Here is a 15,446-nt window from a genome sequence, read left to right as displayed (position 1 = left end):
AAGTCCACGCTTTCTACCAATCTTCAGGAAGCTAGAAATTTCATGAGAGGTTTCAGAGTACTGAGAAGAAAGTTGAAGTTGAAGTCAAACTAAACTCTAATACAATCAGAAAAGTACTAGAAAGGGGAAGTAGAAAATAGACACTGACAGGCAAGAGAAAAAAAGTCAACAGAAGCAGAGTCTGAGAAAATTCAGAAAGTAGAGTCACAGACCAGAATATCAAAAATGACTGATTGGTATGTAAAAAGAAATAAGAAGAAAAGGTGGACAAAACAGTTACAAGGCAGAGAATTGTAAAAGACAGTGGGAATCAAATGGAAGTTCTAAAATGGCATAATACAATATTGGATAAATAGAAGTTGGAATTGAAAGGCCAATAGAAAATACCCAGGATAAACTACAGAAGAAGCTTAAAGAAAAACAAAAGAACAGCACAAAACATACTGACATGACCAAAAGGTTCAAGTAGTATGTAATTGGATTCTCAAAAGAGAAAAAAAAAAAATTCAGACCCAAAGAAACATAGGCTCCAGGGCTGGGAAGGTGGCTCAGTGGTAGAGCGCTTGCCTTGCATGCATGAGGCCCTGGGTTCAATTCCTCAGCACCACATAAGCAAAAAGAAAAAAGCTAGAAGTGGCGCTGTGGCTTAAGTGGTAGAGCGCTAGCCTTGAGCTGAAGAGCTAAGGGACAGTGCCCAGGCCCAGAGTTCAGGCCCCACGACTGGACTCAAAAAAAAAAAGAGAAAGAAACATAGTCTGCATGGTTTCCCTCATTTGTAATAATTAGTGTATGTATAGGATACCCCTAGCAGAGGATCACAATAACTCCATAGCTAAGTACACATGACCATATAAAATGATGCTAATAGAAATGAACTCCAAGATATAGAAGAAAAAAAAGTGAAAACTCATTGCTCAAAGACCTGCACTATAAACACAAAACACTAAGGAAACTTTTTTGGTTGTGTGAAAGTGAATCACAGAAGCATAAAAGTACAGGAAGGAATCAAGTGCATCAGAAATGTTAAGTAGGGAGGTAAGGATATGGCTCTTTGGTAGACATTTGCCTAAAATTGTGAGGCCCTGGACTCATCCCAGCAAGGCAAAAGAAAAGGAGAAGAAAAAGGGAGGAGGAAGAGACAACTACAGCCAGCCCAGCAGGAAAAATCCACGAGATTCTTATCTCCAATTAGCCACCAAAAAGCAGGAAGTGGAGCTGTGGCTCATTTAAGTGGTAGAGTGCCATTCTTAAGTCGAAAAATATAGAACTTGGGGTAGCTTTTGAGGCAGAAAGATGAGTACTAGTTCCTGCTCACTAACTGTAGGATACTGAGAACAGATAAAAAAGCAAAAGTTTTTCTCTTCTGCAGCATCCATACAATAGGATGACAACCACAGTGATTGGCATATCACAGTTTAATAAACTTTTCCTGCATACTTCTGAGACCCAGATTAAAAAAGAAAGAAGATACTGACCTTCTCTGCAAATGTGAAAATCTTCCTCTGGTCAACCCCTCCAAACTGGGCATCTACTTTTAAATATTCTTCATCCAATGCCTGTGGAAACACAGCATGAATACTGACTGTAGCTATTTCATATGGGTCTAAGAAATCATAACATTTTCAATTACTAGATTTTGCAGAAGGTAGCACCAGTTTATGTTCCTCCCAGAACATAAACTGCACAGTCTCCCCATTGGCCTCATGAACAGTTCCTAAGTGCTTATAAGTGCAGTTATGTTCCATGGGATAAAAAGTAAGAAGAGTAACCTCTGCTCTACAGATGCTTGTAATCTAGTGGGGAGGGAGAGAAAAGGAAGTGGCAAACCATAGCCCTGTCACAGGCACCCTGCTGAATAACACAGCTGAGGACAGCTCTCAAGAAAGTGGCATGAAGTAACTCTTAGCAGGGTGAGGTGGTGAGTACCTGTAATCCTAGGTCTCAGGAGGCTAAGGCAAGAAGCTTTTGAGTCTGGGGCTCGGAATATGGCTTAGTGGTAGATTGCTTGTCTAGCAAGCACAGTCCTGGGTTCCATTCTTCAGTACCGCATAAGCCAGAAGTGGCACTGTGGCTCAAAATGGTAGAGTGCTAGCCTTGAGTAAAAAGCAGCTCAGGAATAGTAAGCCCAGGCTCTGAGTTCAAGTCCCAGGACTGGCAAAAAAAAAAAAAAAGAAAAAAGAAAAAAAGTTCCTGAGTCTGTGGCCACTCTGAGTTACATAACAAGACCCTATCTCAAAAAAACAATAGCAGTCAGTAACTCCTGCCTGTATGTAATCTCAACTACTTGGGGTTGAAGCAACAGGATCACCTGAGCTCATAAGTTTAAGACCAGCTTGGGAAATACAGCAGAACCCCACTGGTTAGGGGAAAGAAAAAAAAAAAAAAGTCGGGCGCTGGTGGCTCACACCTGAAATCCTAGCTACTGAGGAGGCTGAGATCTAAGGATCAGGGTTCAAAGCCAGCCCGGGCAGGAAAGTCTGCAAGACTCTTATCTGCAATAAACTACCAGAAACTGGAAGTGGTACTGTGGCTCAAGTGGTAGTAGAGCTCTTGCCTTGAGCTGAAGAGCGCAAGGACAGCGCCCAGGCCAAGTTCAAGCCCCATGACCAACAACAACAAACTACTCTCTCCCTCTCTTTTATATTGAAGTAACTCCTGGGGCTGGAGGTGCAGCTCAGTGGTAGAAAATGTATTTGGCATGTATGACTCCTTGGGTTCAGTCCCCTGCACCAACAAGAAAAAAAAAAAAAAGAAAAGGCAAGCACTGAAATAGTTTGGATAAGTTTGGATAAAAAGACTGAAACTGAGACTGGCTGCTTAGGAGGGTGAGATCTATCTAGAGGATCACAGTCTAGGCAAAAACAATTGCTAGACACTATCTCTAAAATAATCAGCAAAAAACCAGGTAGAGGGCCAGGCTACCATTAGTTAAAACCCCAGTATTGCAAAAATAAAATAAAATAAAGACTGGACTATTAAATAAACAGTGACTTTTACTACATACTGGCGTGCTGCTAGCCCTCCAGGTAGAGCTTGCTGCCAGTCTTGACCAAAAAAGCTAAGAGACAGAACCTAGGTCCTGAGTTTGGTTCTGGTATTGCAACAATAACAACAACAAAAAGAAAGATTATGGTTAATGTTAAGATGTGTGAGAAGCCAGGCGCTGGTGGCTCACACATGTAATCCTAGCTACTACTCAGGAGGCTGAGATCTGAGGATCACAGTTCAAAGCCACCCTGGCAGGAATGTTCACGAAACTCTTACCTTCAATTAATCACCAGAAAACCTAAAGTGGCGCAGTGGCTCAAATGGTAGAGCATTCGGCTTGAGTGGAAGAGCTCAAACACAGTGCCCAGGCCCAGAGTTGAAGCCCCATGACCAAAAAAAAAAAAAAAAAAGAGGTGTGAGATGAGCAATGTCTGGGTTTTATTTTGTTTGCCTGTCCTGGGACTTGAACTCAGGGCCTGAGCATTGTCCCTGAGCTCTTTTGCTCAAGGCCAGCATTCTACTACTTGAGTCATAGTGCCACTTCTGGTTTTTGAGTGGTTAATTGGGGATAAGAGTCTTATGGGTACTTTTCTACCCAAGGCCAGCTTCGAACCTCGATCCTCAGATCTCAGCCTCCTGAGCAGCCAGTATTATAGGTGTGAGTCCCTGGCCCCTTGCTTGGGCTGTTTTTATTGTTATTGTTTGGGGGATGACCTTGCTACATATATATCCCCTGAACTCATAAGTGAGCAATGTCTTAAAGGAGACAAGACAGGTATGGGAGGAGGAAAAAGACAGGAAGGCCTGGAGTAGGTTGGTGAAGGAATACTGACGGCACAGATGAGCAGTGTCCAGTCATTAGAAATAAAATCAGAAAGGAAACCACGGCCACTCCACGATTCTCCAGTACCTGTAGTCCAGGGTATAACAGACCACTCAGCAGTGGGTGCTCCACCTGTTTTACAACCTCAGCTCCAGCTTTCTTGGCATCATGTTGTGTGACCACAGAAGACAGTCGGTACACATCTAGTGTATACTCTCTGAAGAGGAAAGAAGACCAACGCAAGTAAGACTGGGCCCAGGCAGTGTCCTGGGGCAGTCTTAAAGCACATTATTTCATTTCCCTAGGCTTATGATGACATTAAAAGAGAACCCTGCTTGGTACCTTAAAAAATGTGAGAGCCCTATCAGCGCATCCAGAATGTAACTTGATGTTTTTCCTTTTATTTTTTTTTAAACTATTTTTCTTTTTTTTGTCTTTTCTTTTTGGTACTGGGGATTGAACACAGGATGTTACACTTGCTAACCAAGTACTCTGCCACTGAGCTACATGTTTTTCCTTTTAAAAGATGGCAAAGGGGCTGGGAAGGTGGCTCAGTGGTAGAGCGCTTGCCTTGCATGTATGAGGCCCTGGGTTTGATTCCTCAGCACCACATAAGCAAAAAGAAAAAAGCAGGAAGTGGCGCTGTGGCTCGAGTGGTAGAGCGCTAGCCTTGAGGTGAAGAGCTGAGGGACAGCGCCCAGGCCCAGAGTTCAGGCCCCACGACCGGACCCCCCCAAAAAATAAATAAATAAAAAATAAAAGATGGCAAAGTAGCTTTAATCATTCCCTTAACTTCTGGAAAATATTCTACTATTCTTCAATATGCTGTTTTTCTTTACTCTTTTTTTTTTCAGTCATGGGGCCTGAACTCTGGACCTGGGCGTGGTCTCTCAGCTCTTGAGCTCAAGGCTAATTCTCTACCACTTGAGCCACAGTGCCACGTCCAGCTTTTTCTGCTTATATGGTACAAAGAATTGAACCCAGGGCCTCATGCATGCAAGGTAAGAATTCTACCACTGAGCTACCTTCCCAGCCTGTATTCTCCTTTATTCTTTTCTGGAATGCCTACTGGATAAATCGAACTTATCAATCTTCCATACTTTTTTTGTTTTTTGGTGTTTTTGCTTTGAACTTGGGACTTTGCATTAGCTAAGTATTTGAGTCATACCCCAGTCCGAAACCATATATTACATAGATTCTAAGACGAATATCTTTTTAACATCTAAAAATGTTGAAACTTCGTTTAAACGATGGTGTGTTATCTACTAATTAGCAGTTAATTTTAGGGTACAGTCATCTCTGGTATCGCAGGGGGATTGATCCCTGGACACCCTCCCTGACACCAAAGGCCCCAGTATAAAACGGCAAATTATCTATAAATGGTTTAAAGTATGTGTTAGGATGTGCCTAAGTTATATGCAAATAGTATATGATTTTCTTTTAGGTACAGGAAATGAATTTAGGGCTTTATGCTCATCAGACAGATGCTCTACCATTTGTACCACATCTCCAGCCCACTCCCAACCCTCTTTTGTTTGTACTGAGACTTGAACTCAGAACTTGTGGCCCCCCCCTTTTTTTTGCTGGTCCTGGGGCTTGAACACAGGGCTTGGGCACTCTTTGTGCTCAAGGTTGGAGCTCTACCACTTGAGCCACAGCACTACTTCCCATTTTCTGGAGGTTAATCGCAGATAAGAGTCTCACAGACTTTCCTGCCCAGGCTGGATTCTAACCACGATCCTCAGATCTCAGACTCCTGAGTAGCTAAGATTACAAGTGTAAGCCACCAGTACCTGGCTGTGTTCTTGCTCAGCTTTTTTGCAAATGGTTAGTGCTCTACCACCCGAGCCAAAACTCCAGTCCAGAATTTGTGGGTTAGAGATCTTATAGACTTTTCTGCCTAGACTGGCTTCTAACTTCAATCTTACTGATCTCAGTTTCCTGTGTAACTATGATTATAGATGTAAGCCACCAGTACCTGGCTCCAGTCCCTTTTTTAGTTAGGTTATTTTCAAGGAAGAGTATTGATGTGATCCTCCTACTTGTGTTTCCTCTTGTTGCTAGAGATGATGGTTGTGTTACCTCGACCAAGCCACTAGTCCCATGAACTGTATTGTTGCCAGTCCTGGGGCTTGCACTCAGTGCCTGGGTGCTGTCCATGAGCTTCTTTTGTTCAAGGCTAACACTCTACCACAATGCCACAGGGCCACTGCTGGCTTTTTATTTATGTGGTACTGAGGAATTGAACCCAGGGCTTCCTGCATGCTAGGCAAGCACTCTACCACTAAGCCACATTCTGAGCCCAGTCCCATGAACTTCTATGCTCAGGGTAACCTCAAATTATAAATCCCCAGTCTTCACCTCCCAAGTAGCTAGCTAGGATTACAGGCCAGGGCCATTACACATAGTACTATATAATTTCATATAAGGGATTTAATATCTGTGATTATGGCATCTTTGTGGAGGTTCTGGAAGTAATCTGCTACAGACACTGAGGGATGCCTTTATAATATAAATGTTACACTGCTACATAAATAGGATTGGGATAGCTCCGTGGTAGAAAGCTTGTCTAACATGCATGAGAGCCTAGGTTCAATCCCTAGAACTACAAAAAAAAAAAAAAATTTAAATAGTGGCTATACTGTATTGCTTAAGAATAATGACAAGACTAAAAGAGTATACATATTAAGTGTACATACAATTTTTTAAAGTATTTTCAACCTGATTTCATGGATAGGAAGGGCAGCTTTGTGGGTGAGGGATATAGCTTAGTGGTAGAATACTTGCCTAACAATAATATGAGGCCCTGGGTTCAATCCCCAATTCTGTAAAGAAAGAAAGAAAGAAAGAAAAAAAGACCCAGCTGTATTTAATTAGAACATTGTATTTCTATTTCATCTAGAGAGCTATTCACTAAATATGCTTGACAAAACTGAATGTGCTTGCTCATCTATGTCAACACAAACATTTATTTATTTACTTATGTATTGTCGGTCATGGGGCCTGAAATGTGGGCCTGGACGCTGTCCTTCAGCTCTACAACTCAAAGCTAGCACTCTACCACTTGAGCCACAGAGCCACTTCTGGCTTTTTCTGCTTATGTGACACTAAGAATTGAATCCAGGGCTTCATGCATGCAAGACAAGCATTCTACCACTGAGCCACCTTCCCAGCCACAAAAATTTATTTCAAAAATTATTTCATCTAGCAATTTTACTTTTTTTTAAAAAAGTAATTTAGTACTTTTAGAGTGAAAGGAGAGGAATGGATTACAGTACTCAGTTAACCAGATTGCTAGACACAGTCTTTTATGCACCTGAGCCGCGATTTTTCTTTTTCTTTCTCTTTTTTTTGTTAGTCATGGGGCTTGGACTCAGGGCTTGGGCATTGTCCCTAACTTTACTTTTTTTTTTTGGGTCCGGTTGTGGGGCCTGAACTCTGGGCCTGGGCGCTGTCCTTCAGCTCTTCAGCTCAAGGCTAGCGCTCTACCACTTGAGCCACAGCGCCATTTCCGGCTTTTTTCTTTTTGCTTATATGGTGCCGAGGAATCGAACCCAGGGCTTCAGGCTTGCAAGGCAAGCGCTCTACCACTGAGCCACCTTCCCAGCCCCTGTCCTTAACTTTTCTGCTCAAGGCTAGTGCTCTATTCTTTGAGCTGCAGCTCTACTTCCTGTTTTCTGGTGGTTAACTGGAGATAAGTCTCAAAGATTTTACTGTCCTGGCTGGCTTTGAACCACATTCCTCAAATCTCAGACTCCTGAGTAGCTAGGATTATAGGGGTGAGCCACCAGTGTCCAGAAATTTTTCTTTTTTCTGTGCCAGTACTAGGGCTTAAAGTCAGGGCTTCCCTCTCTTACCTGGCCTTTTCTGCTCAAGGCTGATGGTCTATCACTTGAGCCACATCTCCACTTCTAGTGTTTTTTTGCTAATTAGTGATAAGTGTCTCTGTGATTTGTCTGCCTAGGCTGGCTTCAAACCATAATCCTCAGATCTCAGTATCCTGAGTAGCAAGGATTATAGATGTGAAGCAAAGGCATCCAACTGCAGCCATTCTTTTGTTGGTTGATCGTGGGGCTTGAATTCAAGAGCCAAGGGCTCTGTCCCTGAACTCTTGCTCAAAGCTAGCCTTCTACCACTTTGAGCCACAGCTCTACTTCTCCATCCTTCTTCTTTTTTAATGTCTACCTCTCTGAGTTCTGGGTTGTATTCTGGGTGAATTTCTTTCTCTTGGTAGTACTGGGATCTGAACTCAGGGCCTTGTGCTTCTTAAACAAGCATTCTACTTTTACTACTGAAGCTATAGTTCCAGTCCTTTTACTTTAGGTTATTTTTCAGGCAGTCTCCAGCTTTTCACTTGGGCCAACTGCAGACTACAATCCTCCTACCTATGCCTGGAGCACAGTTGAGATTACAGGCATGAGGCATCATACCTAGCTACACATAAGATTTTTGGTGGGCAATTTAAAAGACAAAGGGCATGGATTTTTCTTTTTCTTTGTTTTTTGCCAGTCCTGGGGCTTGAACTTAGGGCCTAAACTCAGGGCCTGGGCTCTGTCCCTGAGCTTCTCTGTGCTCAAGGTTAGTGCTCTACTTGCACCACTTCTGGCTTTTTCTGTTTATGTGGTACTGAGGAATTGAACCCAGGGCTTCATGCATGCTAAGTAAGCACTCTACCACTAAGCCACACTCCTAGCCCAGGGCATGAAATTTTTAATGGCTTTTAACAGGTAGTGTCAAACAGCTTTCAATCCAAATGTAAGGAGTGCCTGGACTCCTGAGGCCTGTAATTAGCTCCTAGGAAGGAGGCTGACCAAATACTTACTTGCTGAGCTGGTAGTCAGTGCCTTTGACAAACTTGAGCTTCTCCAAAGGTACTCCAATGCTCTCCAGCATGGCCTTGATCACATTCTCATAGTAACTGGTTCGGAGTTCTAGAAGTTCCCAGGGCGCTTTCATGTTATCCAGGTATGCATGAAGATCCGCAAACAGAATGGTTACCTAGACATAATGGTCAAGGGACAGCCGAAATATGAATCTTCCAAGTATCTCCAACCAACTTCCCTATCTCCACCCAATCCCTACCCTTATTAAGTCTCTTTTGGTCATCTGCCCAGGGGCAAATGCTTGATTGGTAGCAGGAATTCTCACCTCACATCCAGCCTTCAAGAAGTCTGCAATCTTGGACATGGGCACAAAGTAAGCCACATGTGGCTTGCCTGTGGTTGCTGTTCCCCAGTAAACTTTAAGTTCCCTCTCCTTCAGTATATCCTTCAGCTTCTCTTCCCCCAGAACCTCCTGTTGTGGAAGCAGAAGAGCTGGTTTAATGCTGGTGCCCCACCTTGCTCATCATCCTTTACCCTGTGACAGGAAAACAAAGCCATGTGTCACTGGAGGTCTAGGTTCAGAACCAGTTGGTGTATATCCCTGGGGGCTAGCCATAGGCAGTGCTCAGAGCCAACCTAAGCTGCTGCTGCTCTTGCAGTCTCTCTTACATTGGCCCTAGGATGTGGGAAAGGGACACATCCCTACCCACATCTCCTCCAGTTCCCTCGAACCCCCTCTAAGTGCCCCTTCCAGTGTGAGTTCTATACTCTCAAAGATCCCAGAGCACCTCCAGGTGGCTAACTTCTGCCCTGAAATGTTCTCCTAGTTTGGCTTCCTTTTTCTTTTCTTTTCTTCAATCTCAGGGACTGGAATCTCTTTCTTTCTTTCTTTTGTTGGTCATGGAGCTTGAATTTGGCCTGGGTGCTATTCCTGAGCTCTTTAGCTCAAGGCAAGCACTCTACCACTTGAGCCAGTGCCACTTTTGGTTTTCTGGTGGTTAATTGGAGATCAGAGTCTCACAGACTTTCTTGCCCAGTCTGGCTTTGAACTGCAATCCTCAGATCTCAGCCACCCATGCCCCACTGGGGACTAGAATTTTCTAACTCTACATTCTCCCTAACCTATCCCCTTTAGTTGCTTCAATGATGACTTATGTGTTAGTAATCTCCTGCTCATGCACCTGATATCAACCCAGCCCTTCATATCCAACTTGATCAAACTCAAGCTCTGGTCTTACCTTACTTTCCAACTGTCACTTATATTTTACTTGTAAGTCAATAAATGTATTCATTGTGTTGCTTAAGTTATTCCGCAACAGCTCTTAAATACTTGTACAGCTCTCAGCCTCTACCACCCTAGTCTAGCAGGTCTAGACCAGGCCACCAAAGACCATAACAGGATTAACAGCCTTTTAACAAGTCTGTTTTATCTACTGTAAGCCCCTTCAATTCATGTTCCAAAAGTTCTTTTAAATTCGAAATCTGATTAACTTATTAACCTATTTAAAACATTTTTGGGGGTAGGGTAGGGAAGGCGGTGGCATGGCTCAAGTGCCTGCCTAAAATTTTTTGTTCTATTCTTTAAAAAATTTTAAAAATAATTAATGAATTTTTGAGGTGGGGGTCTTGTTTTGCAACACAAGCTGGCTCAAGTTTCTGGTATCAAGCAATCTTTCTGCCTCAATCTCCTAAAGTAAGTGGGACTACAGGTATGTGCCAATGTACGTAGCTTTAAAGTTTCTTTTTTTCTTTTTTGGGTCCGGTAGTGGGCCTGAACTCTGGGCCCGGGCGCTGTCCCTCAGCTCTTCAGCTCAAGGCTAGCGCTCTACCACCTGAGCCACAGAGCCACTTTCAGCTTTTTTCTTTTTGCTTATGTGGTAGCTGAGGAATCGAACCCAGGGCCTCAAGCATGCAAGGCAAGCGCTCTACCACTGAGCCACCTTCCCAGCCCAGGCTTAAGAAATTTTAAAGCTACGGCTTAAGAAACTTTAAAGTGGGGCTGGGAAGGTGGCTCAGTGGTAGAGCGCTTGCCTTGCATGCTTGAGGCCCTGGGTTCGATTCCTCAGCACCACATAAGCAAAAAGAAAAAAGCCGGAAGTGGCGCTGTGGCTCTAATGGTAGAGTGCTAGCCTTAAGCTGAAAAGCTGAGGGACAGTGCCCAGGCCCAGAGTTCAGGCCCCACGACCGGACCCAAAAAAAAAAAAAATTTCTTAAGTTTGGTGCATATAATCCTAGCTACTCAAGAGGCTGAGATCTGAGGATCGAGGTTCAAAGCCGGGTCAGGCAGGAAAGTCCATGTCTTATCTCCAATAAACTACTAGAAACCGGAAGTGGCCCTGTGGCTCAAGTGGTAGAGTGCTCACCTTTAGCTGAAGAGTTCAGGGACAGCACCCAAACCCAGAGTTCAAGCCCCATGACCGACCATGCAAAAAAAAAAACAAAAAAAAAACTAAAGTTTCGTAAAACTCTCTTTGCTCTAAGACAATATGGAAAAATTCTAATTGTCTAGTGTGTCCCTAGTAAGTTTTTAATGTTTCTTTAAGTGATAAGTTTAGGGAGACTGTTAAAAATCATGACAGACAAAAACTTTTGCTGGTTTGAATCATCTGGTAGCAGAATTTGCTAAAACTCAGTGCCCCTAGCCTACTGGCAATAAGATGAATTCTCCAGAGAGCCTGACTACCTGGATATTTAAATGGCTCTCACCAACCAAAGAAAGATAGTATCACTTATTCTCTAAAATCTGAGTAAGTCAATTCCATATACTTTGCATATCCTATGTCCCCAATACATATTATTTTATGGAAAAAGGCTAGGATTAAAGGATATGGCTAAGAGGAAGCAAGCAAAAATCTCCAACTAAGATAAAATTATTAGTGGAATGTCTATCAATTAATAAACAGATAAGCACACAATGTGGTATATCGATACAGTAGAATAATATTCACAAAAAAGGCATGAAGCTGGGCACAGGTGGCTTACGCCTATAATCCTAGCTACTAAGAGGCTGAAATCTGAGGATTGTGGGTTTGAAGACAGCACAGGCAGAAAAGTCTCCGTGAGACTCTTATCTCTAATTAACCACTCAAAAACCCGCTAGCCTTGAGCACAAAGAGGCTCATGGACAGTGTCCAGGCATTGAGTTTAAGCCCCACAGCTGACACCCCCCTAAAAAAAGGAATGAGGGTGGGTTCCAGTGGCTCAAGTCTGAGACTTAGATCTAGGGATCTAGGTTCCTAGCCTGGCAGGAAAGGCTCTTATCTCCAACTATAGAAACTGGAAATCAAGCTGTGGCTCAAGTGCTAGAGCAGTATCCTTAAACACAAAAGCTCAGGGACAGCGTCCAAGCCCAGAGCTCAAGCCCCAGGACTAGCAAAAAAAAAAAAAAAAAAAAGAAGGGGCTGGGAAGATGGCTCAGTGGTAGAGCGCTTGCTTTGTATGCATGAGGCCCTAGGTTCAATTCCTCAGCACCACATAAGCAGAAAAAAAAGCGGGAAGTGGCGATGTGGCTCAAGTGGTAGAATGCTAGCCTGAGCTGAAGAGCTGAGGGACAGCGCCCAGGCCCAGAGTTCAGGCCCCACAACTGCACCAAAAAAAAAAAAAGGAATGAGGGAGCCAGGCACTGGTGGCTTATACCTGTAATCCTAGCTACTCAGGTGGCTAAGATATGAGAATCTTGGTTTGAAGCTAGTTTAGGCAAAGATGTTCTCCTGGGCAGGAAAGTCCATGAGATTCTTACCCCAATTAACCACAAAAAAGGTGGAAATGGAGCCGTGGTTCAAGTAGTAAAGTGCTAGCCTTGAACAAAAAAGCTCAGGAACAGTGAGTGCTAAGGCCTGGAGTTCAAGCATGTGTGTGCTCTTGTGTGCATTCATATTCACTAAACAATTGGAATGAGAAAGGTAGATTGCAAATCTATGTGTGTCTGTGTTTCATTTTCTTAGATAAGATTTGCCAAGGTTTGTTTGTTCTTGGAAGGGGCAAGCAAATTTGTTTTGGCTAAAGAAAGGACCAGAGCTAGGTGTGGCGGCTGACATCTGTGATTCCAGGGCTTCAGAAGCTAAATTGTGAGAATCTCAAATTCAAGACCAGCATGAGCTAAACAGTTGTTTAAAACAACAAAACAACAAAATAAAAACAAAATGTGGCTTTCTTGTTTTGTCACCATCCAAGTTTCAGACTTTGTAAAGGTCTGAGCACTGCCTGCTGTGGTTCTTTGTCTTCAAGATGCTTTTTGGGGTATCTGGGTTTATTTACTTCTCTCCCAATCCTCTTCTACATACCAGGGCCTAATCCCTTTCCCATAAGGAAGGTGGTTTCCTGGAAGAGAAGACAGGAGGTCAGAATAGGCCAGTGGAGAAGGAAGAGGAATGAGAAGATCTAAGGAAAGAGAAAAAGAATAGAGGGGAGGAGAGTAAGGAGCTGCAAGGGAATAGTGGGAAGGGGATGGGAACTAGAAGAGGACAGACAGGAGAGTGGAGAGACTAGCAGGAAAAAGAAAGCAGAATAAGGGAGAGGGGAGGGAGAGGATAAAAATAATAAAAAAAAAGGAAATTCTGATAGCTATATCATCAACGAACCTTGAAAATATTATACTAAGCAGTCAGATGCAAACAGCCACATATTATGTGATTTAAGCTGCATAAAATGTTTGAATAGACAACTACAAAGGGACAAAAAATAAGATTAGTATTTCTTTAGGAGTTGGTGGGAGAGACAATGGGTTGTGATTGTTAATGGGACAAGTTTTTCTAGAAGGAATGAAGATGTTCTGGAATTAGATAGGGACTATGGGTGCCCAATCTTGTGGATATATGAAAAAAACCACTGAATTGTGCACTTTAAAGGGCAGGTTTTGCTGGGTGCGATGACTCAAACCTGTAATACTAGCTACTTGGGAAGTAGGATCAAGGTTTGAGGCCAACCACATGGAAAAAGTTGTTCTTGAGATTCCATGCCAACCAATAGATGGGGGCAATTAATGAGGATGCTTTAAGTAGGAAGATTACAGCCCAAGCTGGCCTGGCAACAAATAACCAAGACCAAAAGGAGCTGGAGGCACAGCTCCAGTGGCAGAGTAGCAAGCCTGCCTAGCAAATGTGAAGTCCTGAATTCAATCCCCAAAACTGCAAAAAAAAATTAAGTAAAGTGATGGTGATAAGTTTAATGAAGGAAGAGAAAAAAGAAAAAAAAAGGTAGAGCCGGGGAGGAGAGCTCTAGTGGCATGAAGTACTTTAAAATGTTAAAGGCCTCTCTCAGGTTTGAAGGCGATATATCAAAAGATCTGCTCATTCTTGGTAGGGGTGGGGGATTGGGGCTCTGGAGATTGAACTCAGGGCCTCATTTGTGCTCTCTACGGAACGGGAGCTACATCACACATCTAAATTAGCCTTCTTTCTGAACCACAATATTCTTCCTCTCTCACCCTCCCTCCCCGCCGGCTCCAGACAGTATTCTACTCTCTGTCTGTTAATGCCCTTCCTCCATTCCTTCTCTGGCTCACAACAATAGGCAACGACAGGATGCCGAGAAGGTTGGATTCGCATCATTCGGGCGCAATTTAGAGGTCATTTCCTTATAGGAAGTTTTCTTTCCTCTTATTTCCTTTCAATGTTGCAAGTATAAGAACTTGCAGCACTAGCTTCAACAGTAATGGTTTGGGTTATGGGTCATTTTATATGTCAGATCCCCTTCAAACGAGCTCTGGGAGGGCAGGGCCCAGACTCATTCCCAGCGTCTTGCACCGCGCTTGGCACATAATAGGGCGAGTGAGGTGGAAATCCGCGATCCAAAGCCTGTTCCAAGGTAAGTGCACAGGTGAACAGAGCTCGCGGTGATTTCTGGGGCACCCGGGGTATGGTTGCTTGATTGGCCTGCTGATCCATCAGGAGTAAGGTCTGGAGGTTCTCGGGGCTGCCCTGGAGTCGAGTCCCGATCCCGCGTACTTAGGACCGAATAATGGGGCTCAACCCAATCCCCAACGGCGCATCCCACCCCTGAGGCCTACCTGCAGGTTCCGGGTGATAAGGTGCAGCTTCTCTTCAGGACTGGGAGATTCTCCCATTGCTTCGCCACCCGTGACTTCCGAGCTGAGCCGGCACCCGCGCCCCTTCTTGGGTCGCCGCCGCCGCCGCCGCGTGCCGGGAGCTGTCTCGCGAGTCCCGCCAGGTTGCATCAGCTGGGTTCGTCGTTCGGCTAGCTCGGCCTAGCTCTCGCTATCTAGCCGGGAGGCAAGAATAGAGGACAGTCGAGCGGGTCGATGGGGGAAAATGGGTGGAGCTATTAGGCAAAGGGGGCGGTGCGGAGGGCGGGGCTGTATGCCTGCCTGAAGCTCCACCCTCTCAGAGGTGTGGCGGTTTCTTGCCAATCATGTCTAATTTTCCCGCCCCTTGGCGTTGGCCCGGCTGTTCCGGGTTGGGGGAGGTCGAGGAGGGGGCGACAAAATGGCGCAGGGGGCGGAGTGAGGCGCAGTCGCTCGCCCAGGCTTTGGCCCAGCTTCCGGAGGTGAAGAGCGAGAGGGTTGAGGGGTCGGCGTTTGCCGGTGGGCGGGGGTCTGGGGGAGCCTGTTGCTTCTCTAGGGGTGCCCCGTTAAGGGATGGGGAGGCCCTGAGCCCGCTGGGAGGAGGGCCGGCCCTCGTTCCTGAGGCGCTGGCGGGGCAATATCCCTGCCCCCCTCCCCACGCTGGAGGGCCACGACGCCCCTCGCCTGAGGTGAAGGGGGCGGTGGGGCCGTGCGAGCGGCGAGGAGCGGCGTCCGCGTCCCCGCTTGGTGTGGAGGGGACGGTGGCCGCGTCGGGGGGCGGGGGCCGAGG

General features: G+C 44.9%; 2 protein-coding genes across 7 annotated transcripts in view; one reads left to right on the top strand and one right to left on the bottom strand.

Moving 5' to 3' along the window:
- Positions 1 to 15,138, bottom strand: part of Yars (tyrosyl-tRNA synthetase) — a 30,589-nt gene extending 15,451 nt beyond the window's left edge. Inside the window, exons 1-5 of the mRNA XM_013020517.1 lie at positions 14,642 to 15,138; positions 8,960 to 9,106; positions 8,634 to 8,809; positions 3,899 to 4,028; positions 1,476 to 1,556 (exon numbers count right to left, since the gene is read on the bottom strand). Coding sequence (XP_012875971.1) covers positions 1,476 to 1,556; positions 3,899 to 4,028; positions 8,634 to 8,809; positions 8,960 to 9,106; positions 14,642 to 14,809 — 702 coding nt within the window. The 5' untranslated portion in view covers positions 14,810 to 15,138. The remainder of the gene's footprint in view (positions 1 to 1,475; positions 1,557 to 3,898; positions 4,029 to 8,633; positions 8,810 to 8,959; positions 9,107 to 14,641) is intronic.
- S100pbp (S100P binding protein) overlaps positions 15,055 to 15,446 on the top strand; it is a 31,483-nt gene continuing 31,091 nt past the window's right edge. For 5 of the 6 annotated variants that reach the window (XR_001175218.1, XM_013020531.1, XM_013020529.1 and 2 more), the window contains exon 1: positions 15,055 to 15,138. The gene's annotated coding sequence lies outside the window, so the exon portion shown is untranslated. The remainder of the gene's footprint in view (positions 15,139 to 15,446) is intronic. The other variant, XM_013020528.1, reaches the window with a different exon arrangement.

This window comes from Dipodomys ordii, unplaced genomic scaffold (genome assembly GCF_000151885.1).
Source record: "Dipodomys ordii isolate 6190 unplaced genomic scaffold, Dord_2.0 Scaffold51, whole genome shotgun sequence".
Taxonomy (NCBI): Eukaryota; Metazoa; Chordata; class Mammalia; order Rodentia; family Heteromyidae; genus Dipodomys; species Dipodomys ordii.
Note: the sequence above shows the minus strand (reverse complement) of the source record. Positions and strands in the feature narration are given on the sequence as shown.